This window comes from Pipistrellus kuhlii, unplaced genomic scaffold (assembly GCF_014108245.1).
Source record: "Pipistrellus kuhlii isolate mPipKuh1 unplaced genomic scaffold, mPipKuh1.p scaffold_m20_p_7, whole genome shotgun sequence".
NCBI classification, from domain to species: Eukaryota; Metazoa; Chordata; class Mammalia; order Chiroptera; family Vespertilionidae; genus Pipistrellus; species Pipistrellus kuhlii.
The window spans coordinates 29,202,739-29,222,444 of record NW_023425573.1 but is presented as its reverse complement, the minus strand read 5'-3'; the positions used below and the strand labels follow the sequence as shown (position 1 = coordinate 29,222,444).

The window sequence follows — 19,706 nt, the reverse complement described above, 5'->3', positions numbered from 1 at the left end:
CTATAATTAATTTCTAGGAAAGCAGCTCTAAGGTCTTTTTGGGCAAATGCTTGCCTCAGGATGATGTAAGATTTTAAAAACTTGCCATTCAGGAAGCTGTTTTGTAATGTTCTCTGGCCTCTGCCCAGCATACACACATGGTCTTATCACCCATTCAGTTGGTGGGATTGGTGTCCCTGCTTACAAGTACCTCAGGGGAACATTTTGAGCACACCCTTCCCCAGAGAGTAACATGCCAGGTTCTATTGCTGCTGAGGAACTGGCATCATTGAAGGAAAGAGCCTCAAAAGCTCAAATTGGGAAATAAATAATTTGTTCAATAAACATCCTCCTATAGCAAACTAGGTATCAGCATGTGACTCACATGCCCCTAATTCCCAGCCGTCTCAGAGTTGGAAGAGGCTTGCCACTGAGGCTTCCCTAGCAAGGCCCTTTCCCCACCTTCTTCGTGAAGTTCAAGCCTCCTCCCCAGCTGGGGGTCATCCCCCACCTCACCTCAAAGAGGTCACTCCTCCCCATCCTTAGCCTAAAATGATTAAGATCCTATATTTTAAGGTCTATACTTTATTTTTGTATTATCACGTAACAATTCTTGATCAATTCATAAATTTAGTTATATAAATATATTTAATCTGGCAATACTAACAATAAACACTCTAATAAATGGCTATAATACTTAAGTGGAGAAAGTGAAAGAGATCTGTGGCTTTTTCAAGGGTAGAAGATAACTTTCCTAAAATATCTGTGGCTACACCAACCCTTATCAGAGAGAGAGGGACACAGGACCAGGCCAGCTGGCACTTCTTAGTAGGGCGGGTCCTACTGAGAACTGTGCCTGTGCCAGGCCTGGCAAGGGGTACAGGGTTTCATATTGGGAGCCAGCTGGGAGTGAGATGTTTACTTCTGTGTAGGCTCCTGGGGAAGTCATCCTCAGGCCAGCTAAGAGATTAAGCCATTGTCCCCACAATATCCTCGTACCAGATTTCATGTGAGCCCATTGTGTGAATGGATGGGTGGGGTGTTGGGGTAACTTCAGAAGGACCACCTGCTCTGGGTCATTCTTGCTCCTTAGATGGAATGTACTGTAGGCTGACAGCTATGTAGATGCTATCACTGCAGCAACAGCACGGGACTTGGTGGTACCCAGCCCTCTCAAGACCAGCTCTTTCTCCGTATGGTCTCCATCTCCGCCTGTCTGAGCTTGTAGCCTCTTTTCACCTAACTGGAGTGGATGCCTTGAAGAGCCCCAGAACCCATGGACCCTGCTAGGCTGGGGGGGGACCAAGGGCTGCTAGCTCCTGGGAAGCCTCTGTTCTGCCTGGTCAGGTGGGTGGGCGGGCCTTCAAGCATGTTCTCGTTCTTCCTCATGGCTGGTGGATCCTAGCAGTGAGTCAGCCTCAGAAGGGATGGGAAAGGACCTTGTCTATGAAAAGGTTTACTGCTCCTCTTTGATAAATCATCAAGTTGAGATGCCCGTTAGCTTGTACATGTTAATAAGTGAAAGGAGCTCCTGGAAGCTGGGCCCAGACTCCCTGCTCTGCACCCCATTAGCCCTGTCCAGTGTCTGTCTGATGTCCAAGGCTGCTGCACCAAGGGGCCACAAAGAGAGTCAGATCCTGTGATCAGTACAGGCCAAAGGCGTGGTTGGGATGGAGCCCCAGGTGGAGATGGGCACAGTGAGAAGGCTGCTGCTAAAGCTGGCCCTCCAGCAGCTCATGTACCCTAGGGGGCCCTGCACAGACTGCCTTGTCCCTCTACACAGGACACCCTAGCGGGCAGGCCGGCCATTCCCCTGTGCCAGCATTCTCAACACTAAGAAAGATGGAAAGGGCGGGGCTTGGCCACAGTGAAGAGGCTGAGGTTTTATTTATTTTTTAAATATATTTTTACTTATTTCAGAGAGGAAGAAAGAAAGATCAGTGATGAGAAAGAGCAATTGGTTGGCTGGCTCCTGCATGTCCCACACTGGGAATCGAGCCCACACCTGGGCATGTGCCCAGACCAGGAATGAAACTGACCTCCTGGTTCATGGGTTGATGCCCAACCACTGAGCCATGCAGGCCAGGGGGAGCTGAGATTTTAGATAAGTCTATAGGCCAGCTGGGGGCCCCAGGCCTGGGTGCGCTGAACCCTGGTAAAGCTGGATCTTAAAGTCCTTTCTGGTTCTGGGCAGCAGGTTTGCTTGTCACCTCCCCAGGCTGCCTGGAGTGGCCGTCTCTGGGCTGAACTGCAAGGACCACTGTGGGCAGTTGGATGGACTTTATCCTGCATGTGGCCTCTGTCACTAACAAGGCCCAGAGATTGTTGGGACCCAACTCGATACTGCTCAGATGCCAAGGAGGAGAGCGCTGAACTGGGAGCCGCCTTGCACAGTGACGAGGGAGCCGCTGGCGTTGTCCAGGAAGACAGAGATGTACTGCCCCATCTGTGAGAAGGGCAGATGAGAAGGGCAGAGTCAGTCTGGGCACTGGCAGCCACACACCCTCAAAACACAGCACCTCTGCCCTGTTCTAGTGCTTTCTTTCCAGCTCCATTGGTCCCTGTGCTTATGGGCTCCTGCAGTTCACATGTGTGAGAGGGAATCTCTGCTCAAGGCCAGCAGTGGGTCAAGGCCAGCAGGGGGTCAACAGGCTTCTATGCTGCATATGGAGCCTGTAAGACTCTAACCTTGTGTATGAGGATGGCCCCGTCCCACAGGCCTGGTGTCTGACCCGTTGGGCAGGGCTATCATGGGAATGATCAGTACTCTGGCATGGCTGCTCCAGGTGTCCACACACCAGCAGGATCCCATCCCCTGGGAACTCCCAAAACTGTAGACATCAGGAACCCTCCTCCCCCTCCTGCATTTTAGGACTCCAGTTGCACCGTGAGCCATTTGGCTTTTCCCACGTGTTTGGTGCCTGAGACCAGACCAGACCACTAAAAATGCCTTTCAGCAGCTGGGCCTCCAATCCTGGCTGCTGTGTGAGCTTGGGCAAGTTATTTAACCGTTCTGTGCTCTGTTCCCGTTTGTAAAATGGGAATAATAGTAGTACCCACCTCAAAGTGGGTCAAATGAAATGGGTCATTTTTGCAACGCATTTAGAATGGGGCCTGCATAGTGCTATTTAAATGTGAGCTGTTGTTCACACAGCCACACTGACAGCTTTTCTTTTTTAGTGAATCTCACCTTTGCATCAATTCCTTGACTACATGCCCCAATCCTCAGTGCTAGAAAGAAAATAACTACATGCCCTGCTTCCTGCAATGGCAGTGGGCTCAGGTGTCATGAGGGAGTCAGCCTGGGTTCTATCACTAGGAGCACCAACCCTCAGTGTGAGACTTGGGAGGTCTCAATGCTGCTGCTGAGAGCCAGTGGCCCTGTGGGCAGAGTGAGATTCGGGAAAAGGAAACAGACATGGCCCAGCTTTGCCTGCACTAGTCTGAAGGCTGTGGTGGGTCCCCAGCCTCTCCCAGGCCTGGAGTTGGGGTGCTGCACCCAGAGCCCCTTAATGCCCACCAGCACCCCTCCCTGCCAGGTCACCCTCATGGCCACAAACCAGGTGGCAAGCCCCTCCTTCACCTCCCCTCACGTGCCCAACCCTGCCCCTGTACCTGCAGATACAGAACACCATTCACGGAGATGGTGAAGAGCTCACTGCCGCTCTGCAGACCTATGACAGCCTCCAGGGATCTGTGGCCAAAGCAGAAAGAGGATCACTCAGAGCTTCCACCCCAGACCCTGCCAATGTTACCACACAAGACCCAGCAAAGTGCCAAGGGGACAGCTATCTTGGATCTTCCGGTGGAGGCAACTTCTGAACGGGGCTCCCAAAAGGAGGCCAGTCTCCACAGGACCAGCTGTGCTGCAGGTGCCAGGAAAGGCAAGCCCGGCCGCAGCTAGAAGCAGCTCTGTGAGGAACCCCACTGCACTGGCTGCTGCAGCTTAGGTGGGAGGGCCAGGCCAATGTGGAGGGCTTTCAAAACGAGAATCAGAAGTTTTGAATTTCATTCATTCCTGTCTTCAGCTATTGCCAGCATCTGCCTGGGTCTGGATCTGTTCTGGGTGGGGGACAGAGGGAGGAACCCCTGCCCTCAGTGACCACGTGCAGTTGGAAGGTGGGCATGGTCACGGACAGTGAAGGAAGTTTACAGGAGCTGGTGGGAGAGTTAATGGGGATGGGTCACAGAGGGGTCTGGGAATGGTTGAGGTGAAGGGGGGTGCCCAGGAAGCCCAGTTAGCTCCTGCTGCTGAGATGAGAGCATTGGGGTCACCCAGGTTAAGGTGGCAGTGAGGATGGAGGACAGGGTCCAGGTCCAGTGCCCTAAACTGCCTGCACTCCCTGCCTGCACTCCCCGCCCCCACCCACGTGCCCACTCACGTGTGATTCTGGCACTGGGACTCGATGCAGATGAGCAGGCGCAGGCGGTCCCGAGGGTGCCGCTGCTCTGGCTTCCTATGCTGAGGAAGGGCTTAGGGGATGGAGAGAGTAGTCAGTGGATGGAGCCGAGGGTCTCTTCCCAGCCTCTCCTCCCCCTCCCCCACCTCCACCCCCATACACACACACTGGCACTAGGTCTCACCCACGTGCAGCGTGGCAGCAAGAGCGTAGAAGCCCCCTACTGGCGCTCTGTACTGGCCGCTGGTCAGGTTCAGGCCCAGACCACGAAAGAAAGCACCCTCGGATTCAGGCTGTGGAGTGCAGACAGGGTCACCTGGGCCCACCACACCCTCTCCTTGCCCTCCCCACCCCCAGGCCAGGACTCACCAGGTAGTAGCCACCAAGTTCATGCAGCGTGCGCCGCTCCACCGACAATTTCTGGCGCAGGCGGCAGTGGAAGGCGCCCCCCATGATCCGTGGGCTCGTGACCAGGGCCTCTGCCAGCTCGTCCACGCTGTCCCTGTTCCCTGTTGCCTTCTCTGCATCATGTGAGGCAAGGCCCAGCAACATGCGCTCTCGCAGTGGCACATATTCTGGCACAGAGCAAGTGGAGGCTGAGCCCTCCTTTCCATGCCCCCCTCCCTCAAACCCCTCCCAGAGACTGCAGCCTGCCCGGCAGGCAGAAGCTTTGCCTCTTAACCCTGCCCTGCTCCTGTTTCCCTTCACACTGGCTACCCGGAAGCTTTTAGGGCAGATTCACATCCAGTGCCCTTGTTCTCTGCCTTACCTCCTTATCCTACCCGCATTTCCCCCTTCTGTTTATGGTTTTACTGTATCAGCGAATGCAATCATATCAACCAGCTCTGGTCAACTTTGGAAGGAAGCTGGGTATACATAAACATCATTGCAACTATACTGGAAATAACATGTAGTTCTTCAGCCTCTGAAACTGTATGTAACTGACCACTATATTGAATTAAAGTGGGGGGAAGGTCACTAGGTTCTTCATAATAAAGTTAATCTAGTAAATAATGTGGCTACCCATTTCCTCCATCCACAGTGCAGAGACATCCCCCAGCCCCTTAGCTCAGCTCTGTTGTCTCCCTCTATGCCACTGGTTCTCAACCTTTCTAATGCCACAAATACAGTTCCTCATGTGGTGACCCCAACCATAAAACTATTTTCGTTGCTACTGTTATGAATCATAATGTAAATATCTGTGTTTTCCAATGGTCTTAGGCTCTACAACAGCGGTTCTCAACCTGTGGGTCATAGCAACGAACATAATTTTATGGTTGAGGGTCACCACAACATGAGGAACTGTATTAAAGGGTCACGGCATTATAAAGGTTGAGAACCCCTACTCTATGCCTTTCATCTCAGCTGCCCAGCCTGGGTCAGATGGTGCCCTGGTAATGCTAGCCCTGTGCTGTCCCTGTACAGTCCTCCCGCCCTACCAGGCAGCCTCCCAAGGGCTCTGCCAGCAGCTGAGATCTGTCGAGAAGGGGCAGAGGTGATGGAGGGGAAGAAGTTGGGGTTTGCAGTTGGGGCCTGTTGACTGGGTTGAGCCTTAAATCTCCCAGGTGTCACTGGGGGAATCAGAGGAGCACTGTGAAAGCTTCGAGAGCACTGGCCCCCTCCTGACACTCCTCACTTGAGGGGGTATGGGTTCAGATCTCCTGGTCTTTCCTGGACTCACCTGACTTCCCAGGTTGGGTGTGGGTGCTGGTCCCCAAGCACCTACTGGGCACCAAGTGGTTAAGTCCACCTTCCTCTGCAGTGTCCTCCTTACCACACTCCCACCCCCAGCTCCTCACCCTGAGCCTGGCACAGTGCAGGGGCTTTATTGGGTGCTGCAGGCATGCTGAGGCCTAGCCTGACTGGCTCCTCTGGGAGACCTTTCCCAGCCCCACTCACACCCAGGAGTATATCCCCACATGGTGTGCATCTACTACCTTCGATCAGCCGCCGGAGCTCCTTCACCAGTTCTGATGAGTTGACGGGCCTTGAGTTGTCCAGGAGGGCAAGGATTTGGGGGCATGACTGGAAGGGAAACTTGGCCGTGAAGACATCTGAATGGACAGGCTGTGAACTATGGGCACCTGCTCTGCAAATTCCTGCCACTAACAGGCAGGCAAAAGGGGTTCCACTTTAACCTCTGACCTCTAAGGTCAGCCTCTGGGGTCTCAGACTGCTAAGAAGGCAGTAAGGTTCCATGCTTTGAAAGCTGCCAGCCCAGGTCTATAGCAGGATGGAGGAGGAGGAGAGCTGATGGGGCTGCCTGGCATTCCAGGGGTTCAGGGTAAATGGTAGAAGCAGGCCCCAGAGCCACCTGAGCCTCTGGCTGGACGCTTTCTGTGCTCTCTGACCCCAGGCCAAAGGTAAGAGTCTGCTTGATGAAGTGCTCAGGGTGTGCCATTGGGGGCCGTTGGGGGATGTGGGCTGGGGGTTCATGGAGGGCCCACAACTGTAGGCTCCTCGCACACACATCCTGGCTGGCCTTGCTTACCTCCAGCTTCTGGCCTTTGCTCTTCTTGGCCTTAGCATTGTTCCTGAGTAGAGCTTTCCAGGCCTCCCAACTGTCCAGCATGGCTGTTCTCTCGGTGGTGGACTCCTAGAAAGCATCAGGTTGGTTCCCACACCCTGTCCGTCACAGTGGATGTCCACCGAGCAGACTAGACAGGACACTTTTCAGGAGGTCATATATAGGACTGGCCCTCAGTGGAGCCCTTGACGCACAGCCCCTGGGGAGGACCATGGGGAATGGGCCACACCATGATCTGGACATTGTGGGAGAGAAAGACAGGTGCAGAGCTCTTCAGCCCAGCTGCACCACCTGGCCTCTTCCAACTCCCTCTATCAGAGTTACCGGAAGGCTCTGACCACTGACACCCATAGGCGACTGATCAGCTGGCCTCCCATCCCACCCCCATCTTCTGAAGTTCCAGGGAACCTGATTTCAGCCCTCAGTCCAGGGCAGTTAGGGGGTCTGGGCGGTCCAGCACTGAGATGTCAGGATTTTAAGGCCTGTGTATGGGGCGTGACACTGCCCAACCTCCTCAGGACTTACAGGACATTTGACCCGAGCAAGGACAGTGACCGGTCCAGAAATGTACATTCCCCTGCCTACTGCATTCTGACCAGTCATGACAGGTAGGAAAGTTCTCAGCAGGTACCTTCCAGGGAGAGGTCTGTAGCCCTTTGGACAGCAGGCCTCAGAGTATCTGGGCTCCAGGCAAGGCTGCCAGCTAGGATAGAAACTGGCCCAAGAGGGCTTAGATGAGGTCATGGGCACCGACTCCAGGGCCAATGGAAGGACCCAGCATTTTAGAGCTGGTGAGGTCCTTTCATCAGAGACAGATCTGGTGGTCTCTCATCCCTGGGCTTTCTGCGGGAACCACTGCCGTGGTGAGGATATGGGGGCTTCTGTGGGAGGAGCCTCCAAGTGTCCAGGGCCTTGTCTCTCTCCAGCTTTCCCGTGTCTTATTGGTCGGTGGGCCCTGCGAGATGCCAACCTGCTGGCTGCTCACCGAACACAAGGATCTGTGATGCCACTTGCAGCCTCCAACTGCCCTTGGTAGAAACATGGCAGGATTCCACGAGGGCTGCGTGAGCATGCCGAGCTGGCCCACCCAGCTGGTCCAGTGTCCTGTGCATGGACCAGATCGGACCCAGTTTGGTGTGGGGAGAGCAGAGAGTTGGAGCCATGTTGGTCTGGAGACCTGGGAGATGGGCCGTGGTGTGAGTGGGTGTCCAGCAGCTGCCCTGGCTGACGGAGGTCTCCAGCCTCAGGGACTCTCAGAAAGGAGCTGGGGAATCTCTGGTGCCACCTTGACTCCCAAAGAGGGTCCAAGGCCAGAACCCTGCCTGGAAGCACCCCAGCTCCTTATCTGCTTCCTGGCAATGTATCCCCTGCCCCTCAAGGGTGTGGTTGACTGCCTGGGAGGGGTCTGCCTTCAATCCCTGGGAAGTAGCTCAGGTGGAGACTGGATTTCAGGGAGGACCCTCCCAGGGAGCCAGAAGGGCTGGCTGCTTCCACAGGAGGGGGTGTCCTTGCCCTTGGTGATCCCAAGTGTGATGCTGAGAGCAGAAGCTCAGGCCTGAGGCCACCACTGCTTCTCTATCCTTTGCAAGGCCGATAAGCATCTTGAGAATGCAGGGACTCCAATCACCTTCCTGTCTGAAAGACCCCACCACACTGAGGGCTCTCCCAACACCCTCCTACCCATCCTGATTCCCCTCACCCCAGCGGGGAGAGAAGGAGCAGGGCAGAGCTAGGGGTGACTCCTGCACATCCAGAAGTCACACCTCACTGGGCTTCTGCAGCCCTCACACCTCCTTCCCCCAGACCTTCTCCCAGGGGAAAAGTAGTTCCATTTTTTACAATGAATTTCACCAAGTAGATTGCGGGAGGGGATCAGCTCACGTTTCTTTCCAATCCCATGAACATCAAGTTATTTCCAGGTATTTCCCAACTACCTTCTGACCCCAAATAAACGGCATATTCTCCTGACCTAGTAGAATGTTGCTTTAATGTCAACGAAAACTACCCAAAAGCCAAGGTCAAGGTTTTTATAATACCCAGCTGTGCGGAGGGGTGGCGTCCAGAACCCTTCTGCTCCCTGGATCCCGGCAAGCTTGGTCCCCACATTAGAAAGGGGGACACCGGAAGTCAGTCAGGTCCCTGCTGGCGAGGCCCCGGGAGCTAGCGCCCTCCTCCCTTGGTGTGTCCCGGGCCTCAGGGAAACTGAGGCTCGGAGGTGCGAGTCTTACCGGCCGGCGGGTGGTGGCACGCCTCAAGCGGACACCCGCAGCATCATCGGCGGGCAGCTCCCTGCGGACGCGGCTTCCCGGGGGCGCAGCGGCAGCCCCGACCCCGAGGTCCGAGGCGGCAGCCGCGGTGACGGCCAGCAGGCCGGCGAAGCAGAGCAGCAGGCGGGCTCCGGCGGAGGCCATTGAGGTGGAGGGCACCTGCGGACCGAGCTCGGCGTCTCGGAATGAATCGCTCTCAGGCTCCGCGCCTTATAACAGGCTGGAAGCTTGAATCCCCCGCCTCACCCCGCCCACGTCGCCGCCCGGCGCCCCCTCCCGGCCGCGGCGTGCGCTGCAGCGGGAGTTTGGGAAGGAGCTGTAGGCAGCACCAGGAGGGAGCGTGGCCGAGGGCCTCCTGGGCTCCCCGGAGGCGTCTGGAGCACTCCCTTGTGGTGCCCCCGCTCCAGTGCAGGCTTCGGGGCCCCTCCCTGCGCACAGTCCAGCACTTCCTGCTTTGCGGAGCCCCTCCTCCCTATCTAGAACCCTCAGCCCTTTCGACTTACTTTCCTCTGAAAGAAACCGGGGCGCCTGCCTCCGCCCCGGCCATTCTTTCTCCCAAGCGCCTCATTGGCAGATTGAGCACGTGGAATGGGAAGACACTCGGGCACCTTTCCCAGAAGGGCGCTCTCCTTGCTGGAGTTGCCTTCTTCCCATGGCTGCGGTGCCCTAAGCACAGGGGTGCACGGTTTTCTCTCTGTCCCTTCTCTCCATCCCTGCCTCCCTTCCCTGTCTCTGTGTCTCTGTCTCTCTTCCTTCCTTTCCTCTTTCACTTAATTTTTTTAAAAATATATTTTATTGACTTTGTACAGAGAGGAAGGGAGAGAGATAGAGAGTTAGAAACATCGATGAGAGAGTCATTGATCAGCTGCCTCCTGCACACCCCCACACCGGGGATATGCCCGCAACCAAGGTACATGCCCTTGACCGGAATCGAACCTGGGTCCCCTCATTCCCCAAGCCGACGCTCTATCCATTGAGCCAAACCGGTTTCGGCCTCTTTCACTTAATTTTTTATTTTTATTTTATTTCTTTTAGAGAGAGAGCAAGAGAGAAGCAATTTGTTGTTCCACTTATTTATGCATTTATTGGTTGATTTTTTAAAAAAAAAAAATTGATTTCAGAGAGGAAGAGATAGAAAAATCAATTATGAGAGAGAATCATTGCCTGGTTGCCTTCTGCACGACCCCCATTGGGATCCAGCTCACAACCCAGGCATGTGTCCTGACCGGGAATCAAACCATGATCTCTTGGTTCATAGGTCAATACTCAACCACTGAGCCATGCCACCAGGCTCATTGGTTGCTTCTTGTATGTACCCTATACACAGGGATGGAATCTATAACCTAGTCCTATCAGGACTATGCTCTAACCAACCGAGCTACCCACCCAGCGCGGGGATGCCCAGTTCTTCTCAACTCACTCGGGAGCACCTGCAGGGACCTGGAAAGGTGGCACCCAGAGAGAATTAGTTGCCAGAGACAACTGCCCTGCACTGATGGGCATGAACAAGACTGGACTTGGAGTCCTGAGCCCTGTGGTGACTTAGCAGGGTGTAGGGACAGGCCCCACCAAGGACCAGGCTACCCTCTGCCCTCTGGATCAGTGCAGGACTCCCTGCTGGACAGGTGAAGCAGACCCCCCATAAACTCCAGGTCCATCCTTGAGAAGAGTAAGTCTCCCCTCTCCCCCTCCAGCCAACTTGGGCTCTTTGTTTCATTACATACTGTCCAGGTAAGAAATGTTGGGACCTGTACAGAATTTTTATGAGTTTATTTGAGCCAAAATGATGAAAATTGCCAGAAAGATAAAATCTCAACAAATGGACAACAATGCATCAGAGAATGGCGGTTCTACAATTTATTTTATACATTAGAATCAAAGAAGGAGACGGAAGAGGGGTTGCATGAGATCCACTGGTGGTAGAATAAAGGGGCAGGAGAAAGTAAATTCTGGGAATCTCTGAGATTGGATAAGGAGTAAAACAGAGAGACACACACTTCTTCCGCATCGGTAGATCCAGGGTTGCTAACAACAGTTACAGCACACAGGGAAGAAAACACAATGAGTTCGTATCTCATGCTCTGGTGCGGTAGGTGTGCCTGAGGTGGTCTGGAAAAGATTACTCTGACATTCCAAGGGTGTGTGACTTTAGAGGCAAAACAAAAACAAAAACAAAAACAAAAACAATAGGCAGGCTCAGTGGATGTAAAGATGGGCCTTTGTCAAGGAAGATGCTACAGGCCTAGGTTATGACCACTGCTATGACCCACTCTTAATTAGGAATTTTAATGTTCAGACTATCTGTTACTTTGGACTCTGAGTTTGTAGGGCCCACCATGCATGTCTCCTCTAAAGTTTGTCAGGTTTAGTATGTAATCCCCTTTTCACCCACACTTCCTTCTTTAGGTTATAAATCAATCCAAAGGATGCACTGGTGACCAACCACTTGGTTGGATAATGTGTCCCCAGGGTGCTAGGAAGGCTCATTCCTAGGAAGTCTTAGTGTCACCATTTGTCTTGCTGAACAATGGACCCCTGGGAATGCGGCAAGACTATAAACTTGATGGAAGTCAACGCCAAAATTTTCTCAAAAGGGAAAGGCAAATAAATGGGAGGCAGTCAGGTGTTATAGGCCTTCATTAAGAGAAAAGCCCTCGTGCCCTAGCTGGTTTGGCCCAGTGAATAGAGCATCAGCCTGTCAACTGAAGGGTCCCAGGTTTCATTCTGGTCAAGGGCACATGCCCTGGTTGAGGGATTGATCCTCAGTAGAGGGTATGCAGGAGGCAGTCGATCAATGATTCTCTCTCATCATTGATGGTTCTCTCTTCCTCTCTGAAATCAATAATATATATATATATATATATATATATATATATATTTTTTAAGACAAAGTCCTCATGCCCAGCCCGTATAGCTCAGAGGTTGAACATTGACTAGTGAACCAAGAGGTCACTGGTTCAATTTCTAGTCAAGGCACATGCCTGGATTGTGGATTTGATCCCCAGTAGGGGGCATGAAGGAGGCAGTCAATCGATGATCTTTCTCATCGATGTTTCTATCTCGCTCTCCCTTCTTCTCTGAAATAATAAAAAGGTATTAAAAAAATATATATATATATATACACACACACACATACAAGTCTTCTGGCCCTAGCCAGTTTGACTCAGTGGATAGAGTGCCAGCCTGTGGACCAAAGGGTTTGATTCTGGTCAAGGAGGAATCTGTAAGGGGGCTACATGTACCTTGGTTGCAGGCTCCTCCCTGGCCCAGGCCCTGGTCAGGGCTTGTGCAGGAGACAACCAGTCTATGTGTTTCTCTCACATCGATGTTGCTCTCTGTCTTTCCCTCTCTCTTCCACTCTCTCTAAAAAATCAATGGAAAAATATCCTCGGGTAAGGATTAACAAAATAAAATTTTTAAAAAGAGAAAAGAAACAAGCCATCTGGCTTTCTAACCTAAAAGCTGTGATTTAAGTTTTGCTACCATTTCACTTTCCTGTATTTTGCACCTAGTATAACATTTACTTAGAGCTGGAGGGCACACCATGCATCTCTTTTGTTTTTACAGTACCATGAGATAGGTATTGTTGTTGTTGTTCTTATTTTAATATGTCCTATCTACTTCCCATTGGAAGCACCCAATTGTCATTATCATTATTAATCTGATTCCTGCTAGTTGTACAATTAGGACTGTAACTTTAAGATTTAATCACGGCCAAGGCTGTAAATTATTATTACCATTTAAAATTTCCCAGAGTCTAGGAAAACAGTAAGAGTTTCATATGTACATTTCCTGTGTCTTAGCAGCATTATAGAGGACCATGTTTTTATAACCACTTCAGCTTCCATATGAATTAATAATATAGCTAGTAATTTTTGTTGGGTTAGGGAGTAAGCATCTTCCCACAATTGGGTTCTAGCATTTGTCAATGTAAGAAAAATCCAAACCTGTGGATAATTTTTATGAGTCTATTTGAGCCAAACTAATGACAATTCTTGGGAAGTAAAATCTCAAGGGATTGAGAAAATGCTCCAGATAGTGACAGTTTTGCACCTTGTTTTATAGATTACAATCAAAGGAGGAATCTGTAAGGGGGCTACATGAAATCCAATGGTGATAGACTAGTGAGGGGGGAGAAGGCAAAGTGGGGAAATCTCTGGGATTGGATAATAAGGCAAAATGGAGGGGCACATAGTTCTTTTACATTGGTGGGTACAGGATAGTTAGCTATCAACATTTGTAGCACACGGAGATGGTATATTCGAGAATAAGATAACAATGAGGAATTCTGTGTCTCCTGCCCTGGTGGAGGTTATGCCCTGAAGAGTCTGGAAAAGGAAATAACTCGGACATTTCAAATGTATGTCATCCTAGGTGCAAAAGACAACAGGTAGGCTCAGTTAAGGTAAAGATTGACTTCTAAAAAAAAATCTATTTTTATTGACTTTAGAGGGAGAGGAAGGGAGAGGGAGAAACATCAATGTGATAGAGAAACATTGACAGGCTGCCTCCTGCACACTCCCCACCGCGCATGTGCCCTGAGGGGGAATCTAACTGGTGACCTTAGGAGGCTGTTCCCTGATGGAAAATTGAACTGGTGACCTTTTAGTTCATGGGGCAATGCTCAACTAACTGAGCCACACCAGCCAGGGTGGTAAAGAATGACCTTCATGAGAGGCGATACTGGCCTAGGACATGACTACCTGCATGACTCCTTGCACTGACTCACCTTTGGTTAAGAAGGTTTTTTTACTTTTTGTTTGTTTAATCTTCACCCGAGGATATTTCTCCATTGATTTCTCAGAGAGAATGGAAAAGAGGGGGCAAACACAGAGAAAGAAATTATTTTTTAAAATATATTTTATTGATTTTTGTACAGAGAGGAAAGGAGAGAGATAGAGATTTAGAAACATCGATGAGAGAGTCATCGATCAGCTGCCTCTTGCACACCCCCTACTGGGGATATGCCTGCAACCAAGGTACATGCCCTTGACCGTAATCGAACCCGGGACCTTTTAGTCCCCAAGCCTACGCTCTATCCATTGAGCCAAACCGGTTTCGGCTATTTTATTGATTTTTTTACATTGAGGAAGAGAAAGGGATAGAGAGTTAGAAACATCGATGAGAGAGAATCATCAATCAGCTGCCTCTTGCGCACCCCATACTGGGGATGTGCCCGCATCCAAGGTACATGCCCTTGACCGGAATCGAACCTGGGACCTTTCAGTCCGCAGGCCAATGCTCTATCCACTGAGCCAAACCGGCTGGGGTGAGAAAGAAATTTTGATGTTAGAGAGACACATCAATCGATTGGTTGCCTCTTGACCAGAAACGAACCTGGGACATTTTAGTCCACCGGCTGATGCTCTATCCACTAAGCCAAAGTGGCTAGGGCTAGTGAGGAAGTTTAAATTTCAAACCATCCTAAGTGGTTTCTTTGAGTTTCTGAGTTTGTAAGGCTGCCATGCAGGCCTCCCCTGAACTTGTTATGTGGTCCCATTTTGTCCACACATTTACACACAGAATTCCTTTCTCAAGATTCCTTTTCCACTAGTCTTCTACAACTGTTCTTGTCTTTCTTAGTTTCTCTTTTTACTCATTCAGAAATAATAAAGAATAACAATCTACTTCATTTTAATCTCAAAAACATACACATCCCTTTTCCTCCTTCTGCAATAACATTCCTTCTAAATTTTCCAAAGAGAAACCATAAAAAAAAATACTATCGATAATACAAACATTATATTGTACACCTTCAGCAATTATTAACAGTTGGAGTACATATACAAGGTTTGAGAAAAGCCCAGAGAACAAGAATAACTATTATAATGACCAATCTTATTAGTGGGCAGGTGAAGACAGTCAAATGAATATTTTTTTATGATCAACATCAATTTGTAGATATCTAGGTGTTGCTGATGTCTTTGAATAGCTATCTCTGATGTCAGTGACTAGTCATTTTTTATCTTTTTTTTATTGATTTCAGAGAGGAAGGGAGGAGAGAGAGAGAGAGAGAGAGAGAGAGAGAAAGAGAGAGAGAGAGAAACCTGCAACCCAGGGATGTGCCTTTGACTGGAATTGAAACTGGGACCCTTCAGTCAGCAGGCCTACGCTCTATCCACTGAGCCAAACCGGCTAATACTTGAGAAGTCTTTGATCTGCTATAAGTGGAGGTGTATCAGAGACAAGGGTAGATGTCCATTTGAGGTTGATATCTTTCCAAGAGACAAGATCTCCTGGTTGTACGTTATGGTCTTTGAAGTCTTTGTCTCCTGGGAACACACTATGAAATGAATCCCTTACCAATTATCAATTTCTTTAAGCTAGTTAATAAATCCTTGACAATAATGCAGAATATCTCTTTTAAATTTTTTTTTTATTGATTTCAGAGAGAAAGGGAGAGGGAAATAGAAACATCAGTGATGAGAAAGAATCATTGATTGGCTGCTCCTGCATGCCCCCTACTGGGGACTGAGCCCGCAACCCTGGCATGTGCCCTTTCCCTGAATCGAACAAACTGTGACCTCCTGGTTCATAGGTCAGTGCTCAACCACTGAGCCTCAGCAGTCAGGCCAGAATCTCTTTTTATTTTTTCTTTCTTTTCTTTTTTTTTTTTTAATATTTTTATTTTTATTGATTTCAGAGAGGAAGAGGGAGAGAGAGAGAAACATCAATGATGAGAGAGAATCATTGATCAGCCACCTCCTGCACTCTCTCCCACCCCCACACCACTGGGGATTGAGTCATGTGCCCATGACTGGAATCAAACCCAGGACTCTCAGTCCACATGCTCTATCCACTGAGCCAAACCAGTGAGGGCGAATCTCTCTCTCTCTCTCTCTCTCTCTCTCTCTCTCTCTCTCTCTCTCTCTCTCTCTCTCTCTCTCTCTCCCCTCTTCAACCAGGTTTATTTTTTTAAAAATTTCCTTAAATTCCACATTCTTAGTTTTTCAGGGAGAGAAGTTTGCAGCAATGACATCAGCTCAACATCATCTGGCTACTCCTGATTCTGCAGGACTAAAACAATTCTCAGGAGTCCTGGCCACCAGCCAGTGAGGAGAAGGATTCTTCAGGTGTGGTCCGGCTCAAGGACATCTGGCCCACCTGACAAAGGGGCTTGCTTGTAAGATCTGACAAAGCACGAAGTGTGGAACAGGTAGGCGGGGACTCCCAGGCCCCGTGAAGAGCTTCATCAGTGCCGTGCAGGTGGCTGAGCCAAGCCCATCTTCCCTGACACTCTGCTATTCACTAGCCTCTACTTCCACAGCCCTGTACGTGTCAACACGTGGGGGATGGAGCAAAGTGTGGTTGGGCAGCCTTTGAAAGCACCTCTTTTACCAGCAGTGAGAAGAGAAATGGTGGGAGTGGGGTTCCTTGAAAACAGGAAGATGATCTTTCTCTGCCCCCTAGCTCAACTCCTAGCACCTGCCTCAGGCCGTGTCCTCCTGTGACAGGGCACTAAGGAAGCTAAAGGTTAACACTGCTATCGACCTGACTCCTCACCCTTCTGGAATGTGAGAAAAGCTTCCTAGAACTTTACATGTGTAGCTGCAAAATGCCAGTGGGACTAGGACTGCTTAACCTATGTTTTTGTTCTAGAGCTGAGTAGACTGTCAATGTTAGTTTGTAAGAAACAGATGTGCATGATGAGAGGGGTCACCTTCTGCCATGGGCCCCTCCCCAGCCAACCCTCAGGTTCTATAGAGGCTGGAACCTGTGGTACCTGGTGCCATACCCCCAAATTCACCCTTTGCCCTCCACGCCAGCACTCCATCGGCCTAGTTTTTAACCAAATACCTCGACAGCAGAACACAGAACTATGAAGTACAGCCTCTAAGGAGTAAACACCTATGGTCCGAAGCCAAGGAAGGCTTTCCCACTCTCCTTCTAGACCCAGTTCTACTGCCTGAGTGTCCAGCTTCTTCCTCCCAGAGAGAACTGTCCCAAGTCCACAAACGCTCTCCTGGACCATCTACACTGTAGATTCTACAGAATCTAAGGAAACCCAAGCCTTTGTACTTAGATGGAACCAAGCCACCAACAGAAGGCAACCCAGGAGGGAAAGCCTGAGGCTGCTCTGGCTGCGGGTGCCTGTTTCTTTTCTTTTTAAATATACTTTTATTGACGTCAGAGAGAAAGGAAGAGGTGGAGAGAGAAAGGAACATCAATGATGAGAATCATTGATTGGCTGCCTCCTGCACACTCCACACTGGGAATTGAATGTGCAACCCAGACACGTGCCTCCACCGGGAATCGAACCGCGACCTCCTGCTTCATAGGTCGATGCTCAATCACTGAGCCACACGGGCTGGGCTGGGGATGCATTCCTGTTGGGGCTGGCACAGGGCAGCCACATTCCGCAACAACAGTGGAGATGCTCTCACCCACAACCCTCAGCCCCGTAACCTCCTCCTGCTGGGCCAGTGATTCTCCCCCTCAAGTCTGTAGTCCAACTGGAGACTGGCCAGGACGCTGCGTGAAGGAGGGAGGAGATGATGGCGGGACCCTGACTGCAGCAGGACACCGGCCAAGCGAACCCTATTTCCTACGGCTGCCACCGCACAGACACTCATGTGCAGACCTCACGTGCAGCAGCAGCACACGCACAGGTAGTGAGGCCAGGGAAGGGGACCCCAAGTGTCTTGCACAGAGGAAGAGGCTATGTACAGGAGGAAGGAAGTCTGGCTAGGAGCACCCCTGTTTCATCTCACTCAACCAGGAGATCAAACTGCTCAGCAGCTTCAAACTCAGCATTCATGTCTGCAGCCCACTCATCCAGTTTCGATTTCAGGATCTCTAGCACCTTCTTTTTCTTCCATCTCTTTCACGGGTGGGGAAATTCCAGGGAGAGTCGTATCTGGGACCCAAGGATTCCCAGGGATCCTGGGTAAACTTTGAACACACCAAAGGTGAGACTCCAGCCAGGTCTTCTGTCCCCAGCAGTCTCTCGAAGCCAAAGCAGGATGGGCGGCCTGGGGTGGAGGTGGAGGTGGAGGCACGGTGAAGGGCGTCCAGAGGCTGTAGGATCGCCTGACTGTCTTGGACATGTCCAAGCCTCTGGTCCAGGCCTCTGCCACTGGAGTTTGATTCAACATCTGGGCTGTGAGCAGGAGTGGCCGGGACACTACATTTTTTTGACGAGGTCCTCCTTAGTGGGCTCCTTGGTAGGAGGATTGTTTTCTTTTTCCAAGGAAAACGCAATCCTGGGGCTCCTTCGAGGCGAGTGCACAGACGGGATCTTCACAGTATGAGCCACGATCATCTTCAAGACGATGGGCTTTCTGACTGGAGTCCCATGAGGCGCCTTCAGCCAGATTTTAGGGAGGACGTTGGGAAGATCAGAGCCTGATTTCCTGAGACCTCTGTGGAGACTGAGTAGGAGGGGAGGCCCTGGGCAGCCCCGCCGGACCATGTTGCCTCTTGGAAATGTCTTGGTCTAGACTAGGGGTGTCGAACTCAATCAGAGAAGGGGCCAAAATCTAAAATCCAGCCTAAATCGCAGGCCGAATGGTTTACTGAACAGTCATAAACTGTCATTGTGATGGAAACGCAGCGGAGTGCAGTGATGACAGCGCGGTGCGGGCCACATTGCAAGGCCTGGCGGGACGGATTTGGCCCGCGGGCCTTGTGTTTGACACATGTGGTCTAGACCTTCGCCACCACTACCACTGCGGGTGGTGGGGCTCGCGCCAACCCCAAGGCTCCTTTGAAGCAGAAACAGAGAGGAAGGGAGAGGGATAGAGTTAGAAACATCGATGAGAGAGAAACGTCCATCAGCTGCCTCCTGCACACCTCCCTATTGGGGATGTGCCCGCAACCAAGGTACATGTCCTTGACCAGAATTGAACCTGGGACCCTTCAGTCCGCAGGCCGACGCTCTATCCACTGAGCCAAACTGATCAGGGCCGAATGTCTCTTTTTAATAAGGTTGGTTCATGTGCCCTTCATGTAGATGCATAAGCAACAGTAACTGTTTTACAAGGAGAAAGTGTATGTTTACCAAAAGTGGTAGATATCAGATTGAGGCGCATGGTAAAGAGCGCTTTTTGGCCGAGGGAGATTAAAAGTGTCTGAAAATGTACCTCGCTGAATTGTAATTGTACCATCGGTACATTCCACTAATCCAGAGGACCAGGGAGATAGGCACAGTGAAAATGCCAAAGAATAGGCCAAATGGTACCGGTGGGCTGCCCAGTGAATGGGTCCCTTCAGTCAGTGTAACTCAGAGGGAATTCCCCCAATGGAAAAAAAACAAACATTTTTTAAATAACAATTTATCTACTGTTAGGATTGTTGCTCTCCTACAAGGGAATGCCTTAACGCAGAAAAAAATGCAAATCATAACTAATACATATGTGTATCACTGAAGTGGTGGCATTTGGATAAAATCCAATTATCACACCTCACAGGAAGTGGAAAATGTCCTTGGCACCTGTGGGTTTGACAGATGGAACATTTGCTATACACTTTATGAGCTATAGTGGAGGTTTCCAGTAATATTATTTATTCCATGAAATCATCAATGCATTAGCT

The 19,706-nt window shown here is 50.6% G+C and overlaps 1 protein-coding gene, 1 long non-coding RNA gene and 1 pseudogene across 2 annotated transcripts; 1 reads left to right on the top strand and 2 right to left on the bottom strand.

Annotated features, from left to right (window-relative positions):
- Positions 1 to 1,848: 1,848 nt before the first annotated feature.
- ERFE (erythroferrone) lies at positions 1,849 to 9,604 on the bottom strand. The gene is made up of 8 exons (XM_036422209.2): positions 9,135 to 9,604; positions 6,871 to 6,975; positions 6,317 to 6,404; positions 4,749 to 4,954; positions 4,564 to 4,672; positions 4,362 to 4,452; positions 3,595 to 3,673; positions 1,849 to 2,425 (listed from the first exon to the last, which is right to left on the bottom strand). The coding sequence occupies exons 1-8, from the start codon at positions 9,315 to 9,317 to the stop codon at positions 2,327 to 2,329; spliced, it is 960 nt and encodes a 319-aa protein (XP_036278102.1). The 5' UTR covers positions 9,318 to 9,604; the 3' UTR covers positions 1,849 to 2,326.
- Positions 3,841 to 16,365, top strand: LOC118709898. The gene is made up of 3 exons (XR_004985188.1): positions 3,841 to 3,851; positions 13,914 to 13,916; positions 16,120 to 16,365. It is a non-coding gene; the product is annotated as an uncharacterized LOC118709898 (long non-coding RNA).
- A 997-nt stretch (positions 16,366 to 17,362) lies between these two features.
- On the bottom strand, positions 17,363 to 18,585 carry LOC118709253 (annotated as a pseudogene).
- Positions 18,586 to 19,706: the final 1,121 nt, after the last annotated feature.

Bases quoted from the DNA above. Each gene is read 5' to 3' on its own strand.
- ERFE (XM_036422209.2), bottom strand. From the start codon at position 9,317: ATGGCCTCCGCCGGAGCCCGCCTGCTGCTCTGCTTCGCCGGCCTGCTG. The intron at 6,405-6,870 runs GTAAGCAAGGCC...TTTCCCTTCCAG, and splicing joins GCAAAGGCCAGAAGCTGGAG to TCATGCCCCCAAATCCTTGC. The intron at 4,673-4,748 runs GTGAGTCCTGGC...TGCACTCCACAG, and splicing joins AACTTGGTGGCTACTACCTG to CCTGAATCCGAGGGTGCTTT.